General features: G+C 34.0%; 1 protein-coding gene across 1 annotated transcript; it reads left to right on the forward strand.

Annotated features, from left to right (window-relative positions):
* Positions 1 to 2,980: 2,980 nt before the first annotated feature.
* On the forward strand, positions 2,981 to 15,654 carry LOC125662932 (uncharacterized). The gene is made up of 14 exons (XM_048895272.2): positions 2,981 to 3,041; positions 4,368 to 4,412; positions 5,551 to 5,622; positions 5,857 to 5,880; positions 7,227 to 7,262; positions 7,653 to 7,676; positions 9,084 to 9,194; positions 9,836 to 9,850; positions 11,199 to 11,846; positions 12,142 to 12,156; positions 12,784 to 12,798; positions 13,663 to 13,707; positions 14,319 to 14,420; positions 15,488 to 15,654. Exons 1-14 carry the CDS (start codon positions 2,981 to 2,983, stop codon positions 15,652 to 15,654), a joined length of 1,380 nt encoding a protein of 459 aa, XP_048751229.1.
* Positions 15,655 to 27,393: the final 11,739 nt, after the last annotated feature.

Here is a 27,393-nt window from a genome sequence, read left to right on the forward strand (position 1 = left end):
CTTTTTCATTTTCCAGGCCATTGCCATGGTTATAAAAGAGGTAAGTATCTAATTTTTTAAATCATTTGTTAACTTATGATTCAATTAACTTAATTTTATTGCTTCAATCAAATCTTAATCGAAAAAAGAATTCTAATAGTACATATATATTTACTGTTTCTTGTTGAAATTGATATGGTCGAAAGTCGAAACACATTTTGGACTGTTTGCAAATTCGGGAATATATATTGCCTGTTTCTTTTGAATATGAAACAACGATATCCGTGTATTGCTTTGTCACAGTAACGCACGGTTACAGCGAACAAGCTGATACTGAAATCATGCTTACAGCGAAATTTTTTTTAACTCCCTGTAGATTTAACAATTATGAACAGATTGGATATAACGAATATAACGTTTATAATGATATTTATGTCCGTAGCATTTCGCTATAAACGCGCTTTACTGTTTTTGCTTTTCTGCAACCACAACAACAAATGAAATTTGGTATCGAAGCCTTCGGTATTTATGACAGATTTATTTAAAATCCTTTGTACGTAGAAAAACCTACTTTCTGTCACTACCTCGTCATTGTTTTTGACAAGTCTTACTTTTAATGCGGCTAAGAAATAAGGAAGTTTCCGGAAAATGTAGGATTGATGGGAACTATGTCGGTATTTTGGCATTTAGAGCCCATAAACATCGTTTGTGAAACCCTAAATTTCCCAACTTTTGCCATCAACAGAGATACTGCATAATTAATAAAACTCGGTTGTATTAATGTCAAAATCATTCCTTGTCGCATTTTAACCTTGGGCAATATGCTTGTACAATGATAAGGTGTAACATTATGCAATTTACTCTCGTAACAGCATATGAAACATTACGTGTACAAAATATGATACACACCTGACAAAAGCCGCGCTATTACGTCATATTAATGAGTTCATAGGTAGATTATCATCATATTAATTTGTCTGTTATGACAACATTTAACATATCACTGTCTCTCCTAATTGTGTGGACATGACTGAAAATTCATTGATTTCTAGCGCTAATCTACACGTATGATGGAGAGAAGCGAAATCTTGAGTGGGAAAGAAATATTGAATGGACAAAATACGGCAACCTTATACAAAGACAAAAGTCGTGCAATATGAAATGATTGAGGAAGAATAAAGGTTAAAATGAGGCATTTTTCACGCCGCGAGGTCAGATCAATGTGCGCGGTTTGACCTTATTTTATTGCACAAATTCTAAAGAGTTTGACCGCCCTCTTCCTAATGGAAATACATGTACAATACATAAAAAATCTACATGTACATAAGCCAGATAATGATTTTTTCCGTAATTCTGCTGAATAGCACGCGAAATTTCACACAAGTATCTGGCACAAAAACCCTCCGAGTGATGCCTAGGTCATAAAAACGTCCCGAGACTCAAGCAAGGGTAAAACCATCATTATAACTGATGCGAGAAAAACCCGCCGTCTTTACCAGGTTGTCATATTTATTGTCCACAGTGGTAGGGCTTGTCTGTATCTTCTTCTCACGCTTCGTGCTCGTATATTCATTTAGAACTAAGTCAAAGAAGCGTGGTAAATAAAGACGGAATTACGACGCACGCATATCATCGTTTGATATATTTTACCTACCTTTATATTTAGATAGAAGGAAGGGCATTACAATGTGCTGTGTTCTGAAATTGTGTACACTTTCCATACTGGTCATTACACCCAGCATGAGAGTAATGAGAATCTTTTTTTTTTTTTTAATTCCAAGTCGATTTGGGGGGGGGGGGGGATGGTGAATGACTAATTCAAGCAGATACTTGAAAAGCATAAAAAGTAAGCGTTGCTGTTCATAATCTCATGTATTTTCAAAAATGAAATTTATGTTTTACACCTACATTTCTTACGAAATACCCCCAGCTGTTGAAATAGTCGTACTATATTTATTGAGATCCCTACGCATACATTCATGAGGTGATGGCTATCATTTTAATTAATAAAGTTATCGAAGGCAAAAATCTTTGTAAATTTAGATATTTGAATATTACCTGCTTCTGATGTTTACACAACAACTTCCACAGGTCTCGTAACTTTCATTGTGTTTTGATGATAAGAATTTGGGTTTAACGTCATAGAATAACTCTGCGCTCCTGCCTGATGTATTTCAAATCTGAAAAAAGTTAATTGTATTTAAAGAGAGAAATTATGTTACATTAATGTCTTCTTTCTAATGGTTTATATTCGTGATTTCTTTTCATCGTAGGCGAAATATAAACTTCTAAAATTAATGCCACGAATTCAAGACATTAATTAAGTAGTAATTTGGAATCAAAACTTGATCTATATATCAAAAACGTTCTTAGCTATAGGTAAACATTACTGAAAAATTCATTCATATATTACACCTCAGTTTTGATAAAAAAAAAAAAATCAACACTTTGAATTTTTTTAAATATAGTTTTCATGTTTAAAAACTTGTAATGCTTCAATTGCAAAAATGTCCCACCTGATGTAAAATGATATAAAAGAAATATCATTACATAAATGTTTTTACATCAGAAAAGGATAGGCTTTTACTTATTGTTATGATGTAGAGTCAGTAAATTTTATTATACTGCGGCTACATTTTGTACTTATAATATTAAAGCATTATTATCAAAATCGACTACATGTTAAATTTTAAGTGCAAAAAGATCAAAGTCAATTGTATCCTTTTTATTACATGTAGTAGGTACATATATGTACCTAATCCGCCAGTCTCATCTTCGATTTTGTAATTTCCCATTAACCTATATGATATAAATTACTTTGGAAAATTTTCTTAAGACTTTCATACTCATGGGCGACCATGCATACTTACAATGTAAAGGTAATGACTGTTAACAAATCTAATAACAATGAGTCAATACATTCGTCCCAGTTTTATTTTCGCCCATTTTGTCATCACCCTGAAAGGAACAATAAAAGTCTTGGCAAAATTCGGACTTACTTATGACAATAAAGAAGGAAGAAATTGTTCAGGAGGTCGAATTTAAGACGGGACGACATCAAGGTATTTGTTGTATAACCTGCTGAGTTCTAAACATCTTCAATTTACAATGAAGTATCTGAAGGTCGATCCGGGTTAGAATAGGTCCTCAGTACCCCTTGCTTGTCGTAGAAGGCGACTAAATGGGGCGGTCCTTCGGATGAGACCGCAAAAACCGAGGTCCCGTGTCTCAGCGGGTTTGGCGCGATAAAGATCCCTCCCTGCTCGAGGGCCATGGGCGCCGAGCATAGGCCGAAATTTTGCAGCCCTTCACCGGCAGTGGTGACGTCTCCATATGAGTGAAATATTCTCGAGAGGGACGTTAAACAATATTCAATCAATCAATCTGAAGGTCAAAGAGAAGTCATATTTATGCACCGATATCTACCAGGTCTTCGTGAAAACTCACGACCAGGATATATCAATGAATTAGCTAGTTTCGACACACCAGTTTCTGCATGTTCGTCGCGAAATTCTTCAAACAGTCCAACCTATACTAACAGAAAGACGACGAACAACCTTCAGACATAAAGTACCCGGATGCACTGCATTTGCTCTCGTGACGACCCAATTTCATTTTGTTACTCATTTCTTAATAATAATGATAACGATTATGATGAGGATGATAATAGTGTTAAACAATAACTACGGAATCCAATACTATTCAATTCAATTTATTCGCTCAAACCAGAGGTTGGAACAATGCAGCTTTCTTAGATACCAGAGGGGAACATAATATACACTGTATGCATAAATAAACATAATAGTAATACGTTTAAGAGGTAGCAGAAGAACAATTACGAAGAACAGCATCCGAAGTATGAAGTCGATATGACAATTAATAAAGAATGAAAAAGGCACACCGCAGAAAAACTGACATTCAGTTCAAGCGATTTACACAATTGGTCATTGTGTGTGTCCTCGCTTTGTTTCTCTTTAGATGATTTTAAATTACATGTATCTCTGTAATATCAATATCACTCAATTGATATGTAAATTCTATTTTTCATTTCAAAGGGTACATGTCAAGGTATATGTACAAAAGACCATCTTTCGGTGAGTGTATTTTCCTTCTATTTGAGAATTGACTTAAACATCTAATGAATTATTCATGTACATCGAATATTTAATGCATTATTCATCACTTATACTACGTCAGCATCGCTTGAAAATTAATTCAACATTGAAATTCAAATATGTAAAGTTTTACAGCATTATTTTGTTCATTTTTGATACTTTTATGTAAATTTAACATTTTCCTGTAGTCGGGGTCATGGTATTGATTTTTTGTTCTAGATTTTGTTTTTTTAAAAAAAAGAACATCGGATTATATACAATTTTTCTTTGCAGGATATGTTAAAAGATACTATGTACCAAAGACCATCATAAAGAAGGGTAAAATGGCACAAATACATTTTATGTACAATCAATAACTCACGTGTATACTCGTAATGACACAGATATAAATAGAAATAGACGTAGAAATATGTATTATTCTAAATATACATTGAGCACGCGTATTTTACAGCTTATTTACAATGTATGATATACCTGCAGTTCAGAATTAATTACTCCTGATAATAGAAATCAAGTGAACGGATAAAATACAAACATAGTAATGGATGATAGATTTAATGACCAGAATAGAACAAATAGTTTTTACTGAGCAGTTGTTTCAAAATAACGTCATGCGCAATATTTACACCGGTAATGCTTGATGTCATTATGATAGCGTTGAATGTTCGTACTACGTTCAACATTTAGAGTTTAGAATGTCACGCTTAATCCAGCTATTGTTGACAGATATCATACATCTTTACTGTCCTAAATCCCTCAGTTCTTTGACTTCAATCCATTATAAGCCTGACTTTTTATTTGGATTAAGGAAATACAGTAAAACACGGTTACAGAGAACACGTTTACAATGAACTCACCCTTACAGTAAAACACGGTTACAATGAACACGCTTATAATGAATTCACATTTACAGTAAAACACGGTTACAGAGAACACGCTTATAATGAATTCATACTTACAGTAAAACACGGTTACAGAGAACACACTTATATTGAATTTTACGCATACTGCGAAGTGATATTCATTCCCTGTATTTTTTCAATGAACTTATGGAATATAACAAATTACTTTTTTAACGAATAGAAATTGTTTGTCCCTAGCACTTAGCTATAAATGTGCTTTACTGTACTATCAAACGAAAACATGATTATTTGATAACCCTGCTTTTCAAACTGGAATTGAATACTAGTATTATCTTTTTGAATATGTTTCCGTTGGTAGACATTAAAGTAATTACTTTTGGGACACCCTCTATGTTGTCAGTCTGATTATTGTTTGTGGTACTATCGTCTATTGGAAAAACTCAAAGAACTATAGAAGTCAGTACATATTTTCAATGAATTTCCCTGCATGCTGCATTAGTAATGTAAGAGTTCTCTCTCTTGTCCGGGTGGATATTGTACCTTAATCATTGAATGAAATAAATTATACACAAATGCATGTTTATCTGTTACAGTTCCAGTTCCTATAATCAAACGTGTTCCTGTTTATAAAACCATCATCAAAAGAATTCCTATCATCAAAAAAGGTAAATATTTCATTGCAAATTGTATTACAAATAAACTTTCATGTATTTACTTTATTTTTTCTCTATTTTCTTATCAGTTTAAAGAATTTTAAATCATGATGATAGAAATACCGAATTTGATTTTAAAAGAAATTTGTTAATATTGTGTATTAAGATATCTTTAAGAGTTTGCTATACGTAAAGTATCACAACAAATATTCATCTCTAAATGCATCTAAATTTTATTTATTTTAGTTCCTGTACCGATAATTCGTAAAGGTATTCTCCTAGAATTTAACCTCTAACCTTTGGTCGGATTCTAAAATTCTAGTCTGAAATCTGCTCTCAGGAAAAAAAATCTAGTTTTTCAGCCATAATCTATACATGTTTTTGATATTGCACTTCTTCCTGACCAAAGGCTATTTGGGTTCTTATATATTCCAATAACAATGCTCACGGAATGTCTAATTTACATATTAACAGACTTTACTCTCATAAAGGACTATGTACACTATCGGTCATATTTGGCTCTCTGAAACCCTTTCAATTCCCCGAACAAAACTGACTGCATTTAGATGTACGATTGTATGTGATTCAAGGCTTTTACGAAGTAATATCAGAATAACTTTTCACGAAACATGAGTAATTTTAATCATAGTATAATCATGATATTGAAATATGAGAATAAAGAATTCATTAGGATCAATTATCAAAAATACACTGAAGTAAATTTGTGTTTCATAAAAAGTACTGAAGTACGAATTTTATCAAAACGTAACATTTGAAAAAAAATTCTACACGTTGTATATCAATTGTTGTGAAGAACATTACATTTTTCAAACGGTTAGGATCCCCCCCCCTCTCTCTCTCTCTCTCTCTCTCTCTCTCTCTCTCTCTCTCTCTCTCTCTCTCATTCTCTCTCTCTCTCTCTCTCTCTCTCTCTCTCTCTCTCTCTCTCTCTCTCTCTCTCTCTCTCTCTCTCTCTCTCTCTCTCTCTCTTCTCTCTCTCCCTCTCTCTCATTCTCTCTCTCTGTCTCTGTCTCTCTCTCTCTCTCTCTCATTCTGTCTCTCTCTCTCTCTCTCTCTCTCTCTCATTCTCTCTCTCCCTCTCTCTCATTCTCTCATTCTCTCTCTCTCTCTCTCTCTCTCTCTCTCTCTCTCTCTCTCTCTCTCTCTACTAAATATGTCACCGTATAATCAATCATTTTGTCACAATGTTGTGTTGACGTTTTTCAGATATTCGTTCGGATTGGGAAAAATACATCATACTTGTATGAATATTGAGTAAATTTTACCTATGCTTATATTCTGACAAAAATTACAGCAAATTATCACTTTATGATAAGCAGAACGTTTATTTTTATTTTTATTAGGCCTCTATTTCAAAATAAACCCGCGTGATCACTTTGCAAACCGCCATTTTGAGATTTCACATGTCATCGTCACTGTATTATTTGATGACATAATAGAATACAATGATAAAAGAAAATGAAGAGAATCCCATCTCATTTTGAACTGGAACATATATTTGCTCAGCAAAACTTCTTGGAGAATATTTCCGCATTCCGCTGTAGCTGAAAAGTTCTCTGATCAATAACAAAGTTGCTTTCTATTGATATTTTCAGTTCCTGTATACAGGAAGGTAGAAGTCGTTAAACAAGGTAAGCGAATTGTGATCTGAATCTGATATCAAGTATATTAAGAACACTCAATAGTTTTGCTGTAGTTTGAATTTGCTCCGCGAAAATAAAGCTTCTGTCAAAGAAGGAAATAATGTGACCGTAATGTAGTTATATCGACAACAGCGCGAATTTAACTGCAGCGAAAATAAACTTTGTATTAGTACTATCAATGATCTCTCTCTCTAACTCTCTCTCATATATATATATATATATATATATATATATATATATATATATATATATATATATATGTATGTATATATATATATATATATATATATATATATATATATATATATATATATATATATATATATTGGTTACTTTGTATGATCTTTGTCTTCATAAACTTTTAAAATTCTTTTTAAGTACCGAAAGTTATCAGAAAGACAGGTAATGATAAATTGTTCATCGTGTGCTTCCAGCTTTAACTCATTTCCATACACACTATGACGTAATATATACGCAGACAATTTGATTTGGTACTATAATGGTATAAGATTACTTCACAGCAACTATATTTTTTGTAAAAAGAAAAATCATTGCAATTTAATTTTCAAAAGCAACTGAATTAGATAAATACATGCAATTTCTCAGATTTATCATCAACTTCTTATTTTCTAATGAATACATGTAATTGAAGTGAAAGTAAATGTTTATGGGTTTATATCTTTTCGAATTATATAGTGAAAGTAAAACGTTTTGTTTTGTAATTGTCTTCGAAAATTCAAGTAAATGATTATGTTTCTAAACACTGAAAAATTCTGCTTTAAAGGGGTAGTGTATGGAATAAAATGAACCATTGAATAGAATTATAGAGGTAAAGAAGAATGTTTGTGTATAAAATACATAATATATAAAACAAAATATCTTAATATACATGTGTATTACGTCATAGTGTAAATGGATATTCATTTATCTAATAATACCAAATGTTGTCCTGTAAGTCATATGATAATACTAGATGTTATCCTGCCAGTCGTATGATATAGACTAGGTGTTGCATGTATCCCGTACGTCATATGATAATATCAATTGTTGTTTTGTCAGTCGTGTAATAATGCTAGATGTTATCCCGTACGTCATATAATAATATCAATTGTTGTTTTGTCAGTCGTGTAATAATGCTAGATGTTATCCCGTACGTCATCTGATAATATCAAATGTCCTGTCAGTCGTGGCCTAGTGTCATTCCGTTCTCATCGCTTTTATCATTTATCACATCATCTACACATACATGATATCTTAACTGACATCTACTTTGACATATCAAGATGAACGTTTTCATGCATTGTCACATGAGCTCTGATCAGATTAACTCAATAGCTCATATGTAAAAGACTATCGACAGATTGTCTATGGTTTCAGAAAACAAATACCATTGCAATGGGGGCCGGGCTTCTTAATGTTACATATATGTGTGTATGTAGACCACAGTTTGATTGTAGAAACTAGAACACGTGAAGGTTGACTTTTTCTTCTCATCAGACAGCACAACTGATTAAATCGAACGTACATATCTTTTATAGCAATGAGATTTGTAATTCCCTAGCATATTTATATCTATTATGATACATGTATACCGTTATTAAATACAAAAACAAGGCATAATGTCTCCTTTTCAATCCTTATTAATTGAAAACTTATGTATTACAACTGATAAGATATTTCTAAATAAATTAGTAACTTGTATAAACTTTAACTGGAGACAATATTTAATATCAGAACCAAACTTTGAGTTCCCGCGGCGTTTCACTATATCTACTTTTCAATGTAATGGTGAACGTTCTTTTTCTGCAGTTCATGTACCAAGACCAGTTAAAGTTGAGGTCCCTGTGAGGGTCCCTTATCCCGTGGAGGTCCCGGTGGAGGTTCCTGTCAAAGTCCCAGTTGAGAAACCAATCCCAGTTCGTAAGTATAACAAATTCCTTAGTTTCCTTATACTCTGATTTAATGATCATTTTTAAAAACTCTGTGTCGTATTATTTACCCTGTACGTCAACAATTTAGACACAATGATGACTTTCATCAATGTTTGAGTTGTCTCTCTTGTAATTCATCAATGTAAGAGTTATTCCTCTTCTAATGAATTTGTCTATATGGCAAATATCTTAGAAATGTTTTATACATAGTTTCCTTCATTATACACCAGCAAACGAAGCTTAGGTGTATATACACGGGAACCACTGCCCGTCACTAGATATAAATTGTTCAGAGTACATCTCTAACACCAGTGAGCAGATTTGCATAAAACTTTTTTCATGTCTTATATGAATAATGATATTGTGCATCTGCTATTTTGATCGATATCTTTAAACATTTAATTTTTTCCCCATTTGAAAGTGGGTATTATGTTGTCATTGTTAAGAGTATATTTTAAAAACCCTTCACTCTTCAATGAGCACAAATTCACTACTTCCCACGATCCAATGTGCCCTGCGGGGGTATCAGTCCCGTTAGGACAGTTTGTTACATCCTTATCTAAAGTACTTTTGGAATTTGGGCTTAACAATACTTATTTTTCATTTCATCGTTTCTTTTATATTTTCTAGCTGTACCGGGAGGTGGTGAGTGTTATTGTTTGTTTGTTGTTTGTTTATTATTTGTTTGTTGTTTGTTTATTGTTTGTTGTTTGTAATGAATCTAAAACAAAATAAGGAATGGGTTCTTTATCACTTAGAGCTTATTGTAAAAGTTCATTATCCATAAGCCAAAATAAATATATTAAAAATAGCTGAAGAAATACATTGAGATGTCTAATTTGAAATTTACGATTATGTTTTTGCGCGTGTTTATTCCGCTGCTTGTAAAGCTGTATCAATTGTATGCGCAGGTTATGCTTTAATATGATTTAGTCGAATGCAAATTTAACCATACCTTAATGTTAAAGTATCCACAAAGTTAATGTAGAGATGTACACCTTTCTAACCAACTAGAAAACCATCATCATAGCATCAAAAAGACCTACATGTATTAATGAGAGAAGAATATACCTTCGCTTTTTATATTATACATGTACAACGCCATTGAATACTTTGTGTAAAATTAGGCGTTAAATCAAATAAAGACAATTTCCGTTTCCGTTTCATATATGTTGATGTGTTAGGGGAAGTTAAATGTCGAATTCATAGTGAGTGCGAATTGAAATAAAAAGAATATTTGATATACAACGAACAGAGAACATCAATCTAAAAAAAAAACTAAACAGCGTTTGCCATTATTTTTAATGTGAGGAAAGTTAAACATTATTTTTAACTGGCTCTACTTAATGCTTGACATTGAATTTGTACATTAAGAAAATAAGTTTTATTACCATTATTCATTTCCTATGACTAACATTTCTTAAATAATGCACTTTGTTAACACTAGATGTCGCTGTACGAGCGCCGGTTGCGCACAGTCATATTCAGCCAAGCGTTTTTGGTAAGGGTGCATCATGCTATAATGTATCATAGTCTACATAACAACAAATCTACTCACATATCACTCATGTTACTATGTGAATAACTTTTAGTAAAAGACACTGTCTTATTTAATATGCTTGGTGGACGGGGATATAAACATAATGCTTCCATTACATATTTTGATTTCATTATTTTCAATGGATGTAAATACCATTTCATAATTCTCCCAATCTAACGGCCATCTTCCATTTAGCTTTTGAGTGCATGTTCGTTATAATACAAAGGTAAGTTGTAGCGGTGTGTAGTATCCTTTAGTTGACGCTGCTGTGTGGATATTTAGAGAATACACTTGCTTCAAGCTCTAACAAACTATGCTGGCGCCCAAACGGAGAAAAATATCTTCGCAAAGATTTTTTCCATTTCGAACATTGCTATAGATGCAGCGGAATAGATGCGACAATAAAATCTTAAGGCTTGAGGTATGAGCATGTGCTCATTCTGTTTCCTCCAGGTAAACCAGGCATTCAATTGCCAGGTGTGGACATAGGTTTTATTGACGGTCCAGGAGGCAATTTTGATCTTGGTGGAGGGCATGGCGATTTTGGACCGGGAGGTCCTGATTTCGGATTTGGCGGTCCTGGCGGGCTAGATTTTGGAGGACCAGGCGATATGGGAGGACATGATATCAACCTGGGTCTAGGAGGAGGCCCTGCAGGAGTGGTGGATAAAGGACATGGAGGTGGTGGCGGCGGCGGAGGAGGAGGAGGAGACATTAATATTGGACTCGGTTTTGGAATAGGCGATGGCATCGGAAAGGGAAGTGCAGGGAACGGCGCCGCCATAGGTGTAGGTGGAGGCCCAGCAGGTGCGTGGAACGGACCAGGAGATGGTCTAGCTCTTGGAGCAGGGGGTCCAGATGGGGCAATGGGAGTGGGTATAGGTACCCCCGGGGGAATGTCTATTGGCGCTGGGTTCGGGAGACCAGACTCTGGTGGAGGGATCGGAATCACCTCAGGACTTCATGGTGGGGGAGTAGGTATTGGGGGCGGGAATCAGGGAGGGGGTGGTGGGGCTTTGGGTGGAAATGCTGGCGTTGGATTTGGATTAGGACAAGGAAAGAACGCCATTGGACTTGGAATGGGATTAGATCAAGTTGCAAGTAGGTTGAAAGTGAAATAGGCCGAAGAGATGTACTTGAACTAACACATTATTGAAAGTATAGACCATCTCAAACAGCAAGAGATTCTGATTTATGTCTCTCGTTGTTTGTAAGACTTGGCATAGCAACGTTCAGGCTCCGGTTCATGATGAGGTAAGTCCACAAGTACTCCGGCTCCAGTATTAATAGCTGTATTGACCATCGATTGGGGGTAAGTTTTTAAAGGTGAGAGTTTTTTAAAGTAAACAATATCATCTCATAAAGTCTGAAGAATCTTTACCATTTCTTTTTCCAGATACTGTCATGATTTGTAAGTACCTATGCCGCACATCGGCATGTCATGCATGAAGTGACGTCACTTCCCTAAACTCTGTACCCTGTTGCAAGAGTTTAAATACATCAAATTATCTTTTTTTCAAATTTGGAAACTATCAATCACAATCATTTTTCTTCATAATAATGTCTGAAATTGAATAGCATGCATTCAAACTTTTGCAACCCCTTTTGAATTTTCTGCACCTTTGATACACTTTACGTGTTTATCCCTCTGGCGTGGTGGGATAATCTCCCAAACATAGGGAAAGTACTTCCTAATAAAAACGTTCTTGCACGTTATGGACAATGACCTGTGTTCGTGTTAATTTTCCTTCCTTCCTTCCAGAAAGGTATGGTTTTCAAAAGTTGAATTAGTTGTTTTTGTGAATGTCTATGGTGACCGGTTTTCTAACATTTCTGTGCGAGTCGTGTTTTCCTTTTCCGATTATTGTCTGTTGTTCTATGTAAAATACACGAATTTGAATTTTATTCCGCTTAAGATCAAATAATATTGTAATTTATTTTATTGCTCTAGTTAACATTATATGTAAATATATGAATTTATATCAATCGATGAGGCTTTCTTTTTTAATTGAAATTGTTTCCTTTTTTAATATTTCAGCTGATGCTGATAACGGTAAGTTCTCGTAATAAAGAGTTTTCAAAATCAAGTAAATGTTTTGTTTTCATGATTAAAATTCTGCTAAAGAGACTGAAAAAAATTGAAACGAAAATGATGAAAATGTATATTAAAATGTAAATGAAAATGGACTAACATACGCTTGATATGATGTTGTATACAGGGAAATTTCGCGTTCATTTCACCATTACTCAAAACTGAGAAAATAAAATTGAACGAATCTGAATGTACTTCTTAATCCATGTAGAAAAACAACGCTTGGGGGATTAAAAACGGGAGATAATCGTATATCGTTGCGAAAATAGCACAGGTCGTAAAGTTCACACTACGTCACAGCCGTGTTTGCCCTTGTCTCTATGAATATTCATGTTCCTGTATCAACCAGTTGGGGAGACCCCATATATTTTTTTTTATTGGAGGATAAAAAAAAACCACTCGGAGATCAATGCGCGACTCTTAGCGGAATAACCCGAGTATTGCCGATTGGGAAAAACTGACATTCAAGATGAGTTTATTGATACAAATTGCAAGTATGGGCTATGTTGTTAAGGCGGATTTCATTTAAGACATGCATTTGACTTGGTTCTAAAAGAGTGATCTGTAAGCTTCTTTTGTCTGGTACAAACACTACACATTCTACTTGTGGATGCAGTCGTTAAAATATCAAAATCTGTCATCGTGACTGTAATTGGTCAATTAATAATTATGCCATTTCATGAATATTCATGAAAATCGAGGGTTTCGCTGATCATGCAGCCACGGTTTACGGTAAATTAGGTACTACCGGACTCAGTAATTGCAGCCAGTGACGAGGACACAATAGTCTTTAGATATTAATTTTCCTAACTTTTCTTCTTTCAGTGCATATCGGAGGTGGAATGGGTAATGGAAAGAACATAATCGTCTGTAAGTGATGCCTTCTTTGTTCTCAAATGAACAATATCTGAAAATCATGTGAATGATAAGAAGATATTATTTTCATGAGGTACACAAATTCGAGGGCTTAAAAGGACATATTAGGACTAATGTCAGTTTCTAAAATTTAACATCATTTACAAGGTCTTGTCTTAAAATTTAAAACGGAATTTTAAAAAGTGGGGATTGGAGATCAAATTTTTAAATTATTGGCGAAAATACTGAATTTTTATTCAAAATTTCAACTGGATAGTGTTCAGTGATAGATGTGTAATATGTTTGCACTAATGGAATCAGTATTGAACCAGTTAATACTTAGTTGTAGCATCCTGCGCAGCTGTGCTCAGAAGCTCAGGAGCTAACTTCCTTTACCTTGATTTACTGTATGCAGATCGAAAATGTATGCAAACTCAGTTTTTGCCAGTTTATTCCCGACGCACCAAATGAACCTAACCAAAATAATACATAGTCAATGATTAAAATATACAGAATACAAACCCTATTCTTTGTTCGTGGAGAAGTAAAGATAGGATTGCCTGAAATATGATGATCGATATGTTTGATTTAATAAAGAGGAATTATGAATAATTTTATGTTGACAGCTGACGCTGATAATGTTGGTATCGGAGGAGGAATGGAGGGAGGATTCGATCCATCAATGGTTGCACCTGTCGCTATATTAGGCGTTCAAGACTCTGCTGGAGGTAGATAAATAAAATGTCTCATAATCGGTATTTCAAACAGCAAGTGATATGTAAAAACTGAAAAATAGAAGATAAAAAAGATTTATTGTTAGACTTCATTTTAAACTGTGAAAAAAAAGAACGTTTTTACCCGGAGGGAAAAATAACTTTGTTAAACTGTGAAAAAAGATTTTTTTGAACTGTGAAAAAAAGAACTTTCTTGAACTGTGAGAGATAAAAAAACCATTTTGAAACTGTGAAAGATAAAAAAAACTTTCTTGAAAAGTAAAAAAAAAGATTTTTTTTTTAAACTGTAAAAGAAAATGATCGATTTATGATATACACTGTATCATAGTGAGGAACATACGTACATATATATAACGTAAAGGCCCGGTCACACAGCGCTTTACGGCTTAATCACGACCAAAACCCGTCAAAAAGTGGTCTCCCGTGAAACAGACGATGTTGTTCGCGTTGATGTCGAGTTTAAGACGAGCTACAGTCGATTTATAGACGTGGCAGGACGCGGGGAGAAATCGGAACGGCGTCGGACGCGGCAAAAAGTTTTGAACTGCTCAAACGTTTAGCCCGCGGACAACCATGGGCGGTACACGTGGTAAAGACGTGCAACACACATGAAACAAACGTGATAATCCGTGTTCCGGCAGTGATTAAAACTTGGGGAGACGCAGTAAGACGCGAAAGTTTAGCGGTCTGTCACGGGCAGAGCACGGTCATCGGACGGGTGTTACGCGTTGGTATCAAGGGAAATAGCGTGTGTTTTGCGGCTTATCACTGACAAGTGGATTTTTCCGCGTACGTAGACGTGGTTAGCCGTGCTTAGGCAGTGCTTCAGCAGTGGAACAGCCGCCGACAGCCATACCCTGTACAAAGCACGGTCAAGCCAAAATTGACCAAAAATTACCACTTACGACCACGTCCACCAGATTTTCATAACTTTTTGTACGTGATTTAGACATGGAATGCTGTGTGACCGGGCCTTAAGATTTTAAATGTTCGTTGATATATATAAATCCAAATGGCTTCCATTTATATATGTTTAACCATTAACCCTTCTTTCTATGTAGCTCCTTTCGGAGGCAACGGATGGGATAACGGTCATGGAGGTTTTGATAACGGTTTCAGCAATGGACATTTCGCCGGAGGTAATGGGTTCGATTCATTAGATAACGGTCTAGGTGCCATTGTAGCCGGTGGAGCTGGACAAGCGCCCCTCAAAAAGGGTAATCTTTAAGGACCCTCTCTTATGATAAAAAAGGCATTAATATAAACTATCTTAATGCAAAGTAAAAATAATGCACATCATTAAAGATATGGACAAAACTGTGGTTCCTTTACAATTTTTTCGCTCAAATATTTCTGAATGGACAAAACCATGTAAGCTTAGACGATAGTACGAAAGTACATGTATTCTTACTCAGCGGATAGTGGTAGTCCTTTGATCTCAATAGTACTGCTGTACTGTACAATTGTGTTACGATGACCTATATATTTACCACAAAATTTTTCATTTCTTGAATCGGACAATGCATCCAACCCGATCGCCCTAAATCGTCTTTGCTAAAGCTCACACAATGGGTGCCAGGGGGCGCTCAAGGTTGGAGTGGTTCGGATCACATTATGATATATGGACATGCTAAATTTTGATTCATTGTCTCGTCAAAATTATAGAAAATGGAAAAAGAGAGGTAAAATACTCAGCTTAACATGAATTGAATGAAATCAATTGAAAATGTTTATCTTTAAAATAATTTTCTATGATAAAAAAAAATTCTTATGTTGATAATTTCGTTACAAAAAGCGAAAACTATCCTTTAATACTTGGAATATTTATTGTCTAATTTGCATTAATAAGTTGCTAATATGAATTGAGAAAAATATGACAAATCCACAAATATTTAGATATTTGATTTTAACAGGGACAGCTATATATGGTTATAAATATTGCACTTCAATGTTCTTTACTGTCGCTTGCGCTGAAATATACATAAGTTATCAACACAATCATTGATCGTTGTAAGGAAATCAATTAATGGGTACGTTTCTTTTTCTTCTTTTCAGTGTAAACATGAGCGGCCAGGAAGATTGGGCGGGGCATATGTCTTCATTAAGTTATATTCATCTTCATGTTAATAAAAAATCATTTATCATTATGTGTGTTTTTTGTTGTCAATACTCGGGATCCCACCCCCCCCCCCCCCCACCCCCGTCACTAAAAAGAAATTCAAAGGGGATTGGAATTAAATCCGCCAAAACCAAAGTTAACCTGCAGATTCCAAAATGACGCAAAATAACATTTTTAAAATAACATTTGGGGGGGGGGGGGGGAATCCAGGAACTTATTCATAAGAGGATCTAGAAAATGTTCAATGGGGATGCGACTTTCATCCGCCTCTGTTAACTCCGTATAAATCCGTCGATCACTGATACTGGCAAAAGTTTATCACTATACCAGTAACACTGCGGTAATTGTGTAGTGCACTTATAATTGAATATTGTAGCATCACCTGTGCTCAGAAATTATAATTTATTCTGACTCAGACTAGATGTTGCACTGTCATTGGATAAAACACGTCACGTGGCTACCGACTCTATCTAGGTAAGAAAAGATGTCAAATGGAAATTTTAATGGTTGTGTAGTTTGATTACAAACCTTAGTCTTAATTGGCAAATTGAATGGTACATGTGCACTGCTACAGGAGTTTAAACTGCAGGTCGCCAGTTCCAATATCATTGTGAGATAAAAAAAAAAAAAAGACATTTATTAGTAAATGTTGGAAATATAGGTCACTGACAGTCTAATTTGTCCCAGACCTCGATTTGAAACTTTTTTTTTCACATGCATTTTTTTTTTATTGTGAACATTACTTGAAAACACTTCCATCTACCATGGGACATACCAAGAAAAATACATTAAACTTTGAAACTCCTTTACGTAAATTAAATTATTCGACAAAATCAATTAAGAAATATATATGTCCCTTTTTGGGGGCAATATTGAGAAGGATCAACTTTAAATGTGAATGTGTATAATGATAATGAAACTAGGCAAGGCCAATCACAAGTTCAATCTCTCAAGATACTGAACAAACATTTACAATTGGCAAGTGGTTTGAGTGACTTGAAAACCAGTGGGGGTTATCTACTCTTTAGGGGGTGCCATTTGTACCAAGTTTGCTGTCTGTCATCAAAGGGTTCATAAGATAATTTTTTCATTTTTTACCTTTTGACCTCAAAATTGATAGAGGTCATTTATCTAATAAGGGAAACATGCTAACTATCAAGCAAAAACTTCTTAATATATCGAGCGACCGACCAGTTCAAACCAATATGCCCCTTTTTGCAAGGGGACACAAATAAAAAAAAAAGCGTTAATTGCATAATTAAGGTTAACTAAAGTTTGATACAGCCCAATGTCTTGCGTAAATATTACGAATATGAGTATTTGTTGGTTTTCTCTAATGAAAAGATGAAAATAAGGAGAAGCAAGTACAAACCGTGTATGCTGCTTATTAAGACACAATCTGTGAAAAGACACTTGCCAATATACGTAAAAAGGCATCTGGCATAAATCAAAATATCGTTGAACTGTACTTTGCAACACATCTTTATTTGGGAAAATGCACATGTAGGTCGAACATGAGCGAATCCATCCACAACCTATTACCATAATCTTGTACATGTAAATGCCTTATCATATCTATTTCGTTGGTCGGGATGTGGGGCTCACGGTAGGTGTGACCGGTCGATAAGGGATGCTTACTCCTCCTGGGCTATGGCGTGTAAAACGTTGCACTGTTATATTAATCTTGTTATTCATATTCGAAAACTTGTAATTTATATTCTAAAGCATATCATTCATATTCGAAAAGTTGTTATTCATATTCGATAATTTTATCATTCATATTCAAAAACATGTTATTCTTATTCTAAAACGTGTTATTCATATTCAAAAACATGTCATTCTTATTCAATAAATTGTTATTCATATTCTAAACTTTTCATTCATATTCAAAAACATGTGATTCATATTCGATAATCTTATCATTCATATTCGATAATCATATCATTCATATTCGATAATTATGTTGTTAATATTTGACAATCATGTCATTCATATTTGATAATCTTGCTATTCATATTCAAAAGCATGTAATTCATATTCGATAATTATGTCATTCTTATTCGATAATCTTTTTATTCTTATTCAATATAATTTGCCTCTTGGGTAATATGACGCAATTTGAGACGGTTGTAAACTGAATTTTCATTGGTTTGAAAAGTGAAAGTAAGTAATGGCGGGAGTTGCTGCATATCAGGCATCGGTACATGCACTGATGTAGTTTATCTTGTAAGCATTGTTAAAAGTTTGCAGTTCTGAAGTTTATCAATCAATAGACATTCATTACCTATGAATGTGCTGCGTACACGTGGTCCAGATATGGTAACACCATAATCTACTTTCGTTTTCATATACATGTACCCAATGAGCAGAGACTTTACAAACAGGTAATATTACCCACAATGCAAATTATATTGAATAAGAATTAAAAAATTATCGAATAAGAATGACATGACTATCGAATAAGAATGACATGATTATCGAATATGAATTACATGCTTTTGAATATGAATAACAAAATTATCAAATATGAATGACATGATTGTCGAATATAAATAACATAATTATCGAATATGAATGACATGATTATCGAATATAAATAACATAATTATCGAATATGAATCACATGTTTTTGAATATGAATGATAAGATTATCGAATATGAATAATATGTTTTTGAATATGAATGATAAGATTATCGAATATGAATCACATGTTTTTGAATATGAATGATAAGATTATCGAATACGAATCACATGTTTTTGAATGCGAATGAAAAGTTTAGAATATGAATTACAACTTATTAAATAAGAATGACATGTTTTTGAATATGTATAACACGTTTTAGAATAAGAATAACACGTTTTTGAATATGAATGATAAAATTATTGAATATGAATAACAACTTTTCGAATATGAATGATACGTTTTAGAATATAAATTACAAGTTTTCGAATATGAATAACAAGATTAGTATAATAGTGCAACGTTTTACACGCCATACCAGGTGAGCATTATGTGGTATTCATGAATATAAAGTGTCTAGGTTGTTATGTGGGCAAGAAAATCAAAGAACACATAACGTTTATATAGTTTGTTTAATACTAAGTATAGATATTGTACACCTATTTACTGACTATTCGGACAATAGCAAGTTTATTGTCCCCCAAGACAGCAACTATTTCCCGAGGCACAGCCAGTGGCTGTCGAGGGGGACAATAAACTTGCTATTGTCCGAATAGTCAGTAAATAGGTGTTTTATTATACCAAAGTAGACTTTACTTGTGTTAGACATACCAAAGTGAAGTAAAATAATTACATGCAGAGTTATCAGACTTTGACGTCACAGAAAAGAAAACGCGGGGAAATATAGCATCCGGTATATAGTTTCGAGATTATTTCCCTATTCTTTAGGGCAGATAGGTCAGAAACTATTTCACAGCTAGCATTATCCAGAACAAATAGCAAATATATTCACCTAACATTTATATAACAAAGACATTCTGAGGTATAATAACATTATCTATTCACGAGAACGTTATTTCACAAAAATTCACGTACATGTAGTTACATATGTACCTTGATGCGAAAATAATATTCTAGTAGATAAAATAAGGTATGTTACATGTAACTACGTCTCGGGAAATAGTTGTTGTATAGCCAGTAAATAGGTGTATAATATACAGCCTAAATCTCTCTCTCTCTCTCTCTCTCTCTCTCTCTCTCTCTCTCTGTGTGTGTGTGTGTGTGCAAATTTGGACTCTAAAATCTCTTATTTGAAAACAAAACACCTTTTTATCATTTCGGAAAAATCACAAAAATTGATATAAAATAATTGAGAGCTTGTATTACCGGTACTCTTTCTATATATAAATACGAAGCATCCAGAGGAATCCCCAACATTCCAATAGAAAGTAGTTCCGGCCATTTTTTTTTCGTTGGACACGATATTCCAATAATTTTTCAACCAATGAAAAAGCGTGTAACATGTAAAATTAAATGATATGTTGATACACGAAATAACAGCGGTTGTTAGAAAACGTCAAAATGGTAAAGCCACGGGACACGATCTCGTTGTAAATGAGCACATGTCTAATACATTATCATTTTTTTTGTCAGTGTATAAAAGATTCTTCATATAATCTTTGATAATGGATTTCTTCCAGACGAGTGGTTAATCGATACCGTGAAACCGATTTATAAAAACAAGAGTGATCCAACTCAGCCCAAAAATTATCCTCCAGTACCTTAGTTGTCTAGGAAAAAACGTTCCCTTGTATTCTAACAGTGTGAAAGCTTTTACAAATTATATTAATTTACTTGAAGAAAATCAAGCGGGTTTCAGGGAAAATTATTCTACACTAGATCATATATGTACTGACATTCCATTTTCTATCAAATATCTTGATGCAAAGGAGGTAAAAATATTATGTGCTTTCGTTGACTTTTAACAAGCATTTGATACGGTATGTCAAAATAGTCTATGGACTAAAATGTGCACAAATGGTATAAGTGAGAAATGTAAATTCTTAATTTATAATTTTATTCACAAAAAGTGAAAGGGATCGGGTAGCAGGCATGAAAAATGTTTTCAATATATTGAAAATTTGTACAATGGTATCAAGACAATGTTAAAAATGAATGGCACGTCAACATATTTTTTCAGTTGTGATGTCGGAGTAAGGCAGGGAGAAAATCTTTCACCATTTTTATTTTTCATATAAATAAATGATCTAGACGAGATTTCATTGGATAAGACTGCAGTAGGTCTACAAAGTATTACCAGTACCATTTAGAATAAATTATGTATTTCAAACTTCTAGTTGTTTTTTTTTTTTATGCAGATGACACTGGTATTGGGGGTGAATCAGCTGATGAATTGCACTGAGTGAATTTCAGATACTGTTCACGATGGAAGTTGAAAGTGAATGTTGTCAAAACAAAGATCCTAGTATTTTCCAAAGGTCCTATGTTAAAAATAAAATTTTATTATTAGTTATAAAAAAATGTTGAAGAATTAAAATGTTTAGACATTATATTTTCTCGCATAGGTTCTTTTTCTACAACAGAAAAACACGTATGCGAATAAGCACCCCCCAAAAAAACAACCAGTATGGAACCATTAGAAAAATTAGACAATTTGAATTACATTTGACTCCCAGTTTGATCTTGTAGTAGCAGTATTACTATACGGTATTAGTTTACATTCTAGAATGTAATGAAACTCATCAGCAATTTTAGCATTATTACACTTTGCAAAGTCTTTCACAAAGTTGTATCCCATGCCATCTCCGAATCTCTATTGCTAAACGGAGATTTCTAGTACAAAATTTTAAGATATATTTCTGCATGTCAGAGATAAGTTATTAATATAATTTTCAAAATGGAATCTTTGTACGGTAGCCGATATCAAATTGATTAAAACACTATATTATATACAATATAATACGTTCAAATCAAATCATACATGTACTACAGTATACCGAAATGTTTATGGGGAAGCGACCTGTTTCGCCATAGACCATGTACGCTGGCGTGAAACTTTTTAATGTTTTTAAAAATTTCAAGTGATTACGTTCAACGATACCAAGGTTTTCATAGCCCGATACGGGTACTTCAGAGCCGTGTCTAATGATATGTTAGCATATTTACAATTATACTATTCACATGAAAAGAGTCTTCTTCTTTTATTACACAAATGTCCCTAAGAAAAGGTGGTCAAAATGGAATTGTCTTCAATAATAAATAAATAACTTCATTTTTCAAATTATTTAATTGTTGTTATTTCAAAACGCTACTTATGTTATTATTCTACCCTACGGTGTGAATGCAAGGATGATGAAAGTTGTCTTATATGTTTATTTATGTTTTAAAAAGCTATTTTAAAAAAAGTTTTATTCATACATAAATACGTTATCATTGTACCTCATGTACATGTTCTAATAACGGTTTGAGAGAATAAACTGAACTGAAATTGACATTTCTTTCAGTCAGTTGGTTAGCTGGGAATTTGTTTACAAGAACTACAGAGAGAGGAGAACAGTTTCAGTTTCTTTATTTCCGTGAGCCATATGGCTCATTGGATTCACATACACATATATATACAGGCAGTACAGTATATATAAAGATATAATACATACAGGAACAGTATATGGAGAGTGCATAAACTTACATAACGTTATACACTTAATGTCATTGCATAAATTTAAGTTATATATAAACACAATATATATATATATATATATATATATATATATATATATATATATATATATTACAGATATTCATAACCAATTATACTGATTCATAATATGTACTGTATCTGGTATATGCGGGGGAAAATATGCTCTATGTACTAATTGATAACCGTGTCATTACGTAGTTTCGCGGCACATTTCAGATATTTACCTAAATTACTCAGTTCTTTGATGTTATTTACACTCAGAAGCTTGGTACACAGAACGATACAACACGTAGTCGTAAAGATTGTCATATTTTATAGCCAAGCTGTAATTCATTTCTTAACTGATGTTTAATTTCTTTGTATATGTGAGGGAAAAGCGCGATAACTGATTAAGATAATGTGACTTACTACTTGCATATGTAGATATTAAAACAACTTTTTTTTTTTTTATGTCTTATCCCGTTTTTTCTTAGCTGAATCATCTCACGGAAGCTTGTTCTTGCTTTTAATGATTGATAACCAGACAATTTGAATGAGAATGAAAATGTCATTTATTAAATATATAAAATGACGAAAAATAAGAGTTCACAACCTATTAATCTACATCGTCAAAATGGCTGAGTTCCTTCTAAAACATGGATGAAAATATAAATATCATCAACATTTGTCTATTCATGTCAAATTGCATTGTATTGCATTATGAGTAGCTCAATACGTTACCACGTCGACTGCAGAACCGTGGATCGCTTTTTCGAGACCAGCAGTGGTTTAAAAAAATTCAGATTCGTTTCTACAATAGCTGCATTTTTAAAGATTAGATAAAGTAATGAAAGTTTTCAATTTCAAAGTATTATTGTACATATCCTCTACTTTTGATATCAAATTTCTTTGGTATATCAACCCTCCTTAAGAGGAATTATAATCATATATTACACGTTGTCACAAAATTTGAATACACCATGTCACGTGATACCTTACATGATCTTGTGTACATACATATGGATTGAAAATGCAATCAGCTGTTCCGTTGAATTTCAACCAATCAGGAGTAGACTAAATATTCTTGTGCTTCTGAAAAACCGCGTACCTGAAAATCTGAGGCCAAATATCTCTTTGTTCTCTTTTGACTTCAAGCATACATTAATTAATGTCGGATTTTTTCACAACGAAACTGAATCCGAATTTTGCATATTTGACGATTCGTGGAGGTTTGATTAAAAGAAAGAAAGGTAAACGAGAACAACAAAGACGGAGAAGTACAGGGGGTATTCACCGGAACGACATTTCGAAATATATCATTGAAATGGATGTCGAACAGCCCCATTCGTATCTATCGTAAAGCCTCCTACGCGTATTTTCCCACAGCATAAGTACAGGGAAGCAATTAACGATGAAGGCGAAGAGATTGATATCACGTACGCAATAAGACTTTTTTTTTATAACGAACATTTATAGTTCAGATACTTTGTTACACCGACGGGAGTGGGCGGACAGGTGTGGGCCGGGTTTCTGATTTTTATTTCTCTACATCTTTTTTTTTTTTTTTTTTTTTTGACCGTGTGACTTTAATGGTGAGGAGCGTCTAGTGCTGAACAACACAAACACACGGCTACGTCACTCGTCATCTGTTGTTTACCGGACAGTCTCAGCTTTTATCACGTGTAATTTAATTTTTTTTCCTGAAAATAAAAACAATATTCTAAATACAATATACATATTTAAAAACTTTAAACACTTTTTTTTTTAAATATTTCGACCGTGTTACCGGTCTTCTTCACTCGTGTTACAAACACCACAAAACACGAGTAAAGACGATCGGTAACATGGTAGAAATATTTTTTAAAAAATGTAGAGTTTATAAAAAGGTCAATATATATATATAGATATACACCGGAATTTGAATGTCAAAGTGTAATTTTATGATTATCACAATAAATAATGTGTTTCTATTTTTTTTAACAAGTAGTATTATAAGTTCATGAAGTGCAACTTTCATTCTAACTCGTACAGAATACATGCCTTTGTTCCCAGTTCGTTGTGAAATATAAGGCACACTGTATTGAGACTGAGATTGAAAACATCTACAGGACAAATAACTGCAGCTCTCTGGGGAAATATTTGAACAGATCAGAGAGCTACAGATCCACCCCTTATAAAAACCTTCAATTTACGTCGCAGAAAAAGTGCTCACGGCTTAGTCCTTATAGCATTGTATTAAAAATATCGATATAAAAATTCCTGATTATAACGGGGTTTGCTTTGACTGGCTACCCAACATGGCTACATGTACGTCGACAAATGAAATCATTTGAAGCTGTGAATTCCGGGTCGCATGGGTCAGAAGGTATGTTTGGATACAAGTACAGTGGGAAATATGTTAGGAATTTCTTTTTATATTAAATTTATGAGACGGTGATACAAGAATGCATCGATATAAGACCTCAGCCGTGGGCAGTACTTTCTCCGGAATCACTGGACCAAATTCAATCAAACTTGGAACAAATCTTCTTTGGGGGGAAAGGCAAGGTAATAAAGAAAGGCCAAAAAAGATAATGGGGTTATTTAAAATCATAGACCCCGGGAGTAAGGTGGGGCCACAATAGAGGATTAAAGTTTTACATGCGAATATATAGGGGAAATCTTTAAAAATCGTCTCAAGAACACCTGGGTCAGAAGAGCTGAAATTTACGTTGAAACCTCCTGACATAACACAGACTCAAGTTTCTTCAAATCATGGCCTCCAGGGGTAAGTTGTGACCACAATAGGAGATCAAAGTTTTACATGCGAATACAGTGTACAATGTATATGGAGAAAGTCTTTAAATATCATCTTTTACAAAAACAATAGGCCAATAAAGTTGAAATTTACATGAAAGTTTCTGACATAGTGTAGATTCAAGTTTATTTAAATCATGACCCTTGGAAACAGGATGGGGCCACCATACGAGATCAAAGTTTTAGATGAAAAGATATGGGAAAACTATCCTTCTTGGGTACAGCAGGACCATGACTAATCATATTGATATGCAAGCATCCCCAGGTAGTGAAGACTCAGATTGGTTAAATTGTGCCCCCCCACCCCCCCCCCACCCCCCCGAGAGTAAGGTGGGGTCAAAGTTTTCTATGGAATATATAGGAAATCAAAACAAACACTTTTCAAGAGTAGCAAGCTAAGGTCACACTAAATAATCAAAATGCAAACGGAAGTTCTTTTATTTAAATTATTAACCATGGGGTTAGGATGGCTAAAATTTAATGCAATACATACACACAGGAAAGAAAATCTTTTAAACTTTCTTCTCCAGAACAGCCCGATCTTGTTAGTCATATTGGAATAGAGACATCTCCCATGTTGTAGGAATTCTAGGTCGGTTATGGTGTGACCCTTTGGAGCTAGGTAGGGGCCACAATATAGGGTCCAGATTTTTTATGGGAATAAAGATAAAAAAAAAAAAACCACTTTTAAAAGCAAAAGCTTAAAAGCAGCAGAACCAAGGTGACGCAGGTGAGCGATGTGGCCCATGAACACCTTGTCAATATTCGAAATCGGTTTTGTACGGGCGCATCCAAAAGAATGAATATTTCTACTTGGTGTTCGTCGATTTGGCCACTCGAAGGAGGCTAAAGTCCCTGTAGCACTTTCTCCCACTTCCGATCCTGTATATTAACCGTTGATTCAGGGGAACATGCCGGACGATGGGCAACATACACCACCAGCATTACAGTGCTGAGACTGCATCATCTTACTTATCAATGTTGATATTGTTGACTATGTAGCTTGCTGAATTTCAATGCTAGAAATACTAGCGACCCTGATCTTTGACCATTGCTGGTTTTACTGTGTCAATGCTAGTAATCCTGATCTTAGCTTTGATCATTGCTGGTTTTGCTGTGTCAATGCTAGTAATCCTGATCTTAGCTTTGACCATTGCTGGTTTTGCTGTATCAATGCTAGTAATCCTGATCTTAGCTTTGACCATTGCTGGTTTTGCTGTATCAATGCTAGTAATCCTGATCTTAGCTTTGATCATTGCTGGTTTTGCTGTATCAATGCTAGTAATCCTGATCTTAGCTTTGATCATTGCTGGTTTTGCTGTGTCAATGCTAGTAATCCTGATCTTAGCTTTGATCATTGTTGGTTTTGCTGTGTCAATGCTAGTAGTGCCACGGGATTTAGTATTCTGTGCTACTGCAGTTAGGTCAATGCGGAGTTTGAATTGAACAGCATTGCTCTTTATTAATGTCTGAATAATATAAGATTACCATATCTAGAAATACGTTTCTTGTCTATATCTAATATAACAAAATATTGGCCGTTTTAATCTCTGTAAATATTACAAAATCTGCATTGCCTCAATGCTAGTAAATGCTGATGTGAATGCTAGTAAATGTTGGTTTAAATGCTGGTAAATACCGATTTGAATGCTAGTAAATACTAATTTCAATGCTGGTAAATGCTGATTTAAATGCTGGTAAATGCTGATTTTTAAATGCTAATTTGAATGTTGGTAAATGCTGATTTGAATGCTAGTAAATGCTAATTTGAATACTGGTAAATGCTGATTTGAATGTTGGTAAATGCTGATTTGAATGCTGGTAAATGCTGATTTGAATGCTCGTAAATGTTGATTTGAATGCTAGTAAATGCTGATTTGAATGCTGGTAAAT

Source organism: Ostrea edulis, chromosome 8 (genome assembly GCF_947568905.1).
Source record: "Ostrea edulis chromosome 8, xbOstEdul1.1, whole genome shotgun sequence".
Taxonomy (NCBI): domain Eukaryota; kingdom Metazoa; phylum Mollusca; class Bivalvia; order Ostreida; family Ostreidae; genus Ostrea; species Ostrea edulis.

Coding starts and splice junctions, on each gene's coding strand:
- LOC125662932 (XM_048895272.2), top strand. CDS start 2,981: ATGACAATAAAGAAGGAAGAAATTGTTCAGGAGGTCGAATTTAAGACG. Junction 5,881..7,226: donor TGTACCGATAATTCGTAAAG/GTATTCTCCTAG, acceptor TGATATTTTCAG/TTCCTGTATACAGGAAGGTA. Junction 7,263..7,652: donor GGTAGAAGTCGTTAAACAAG/GTAAGCGAATTG, acceptor ATTCTTTTTAAG/TACCGAAAGTTATCAGAAAG.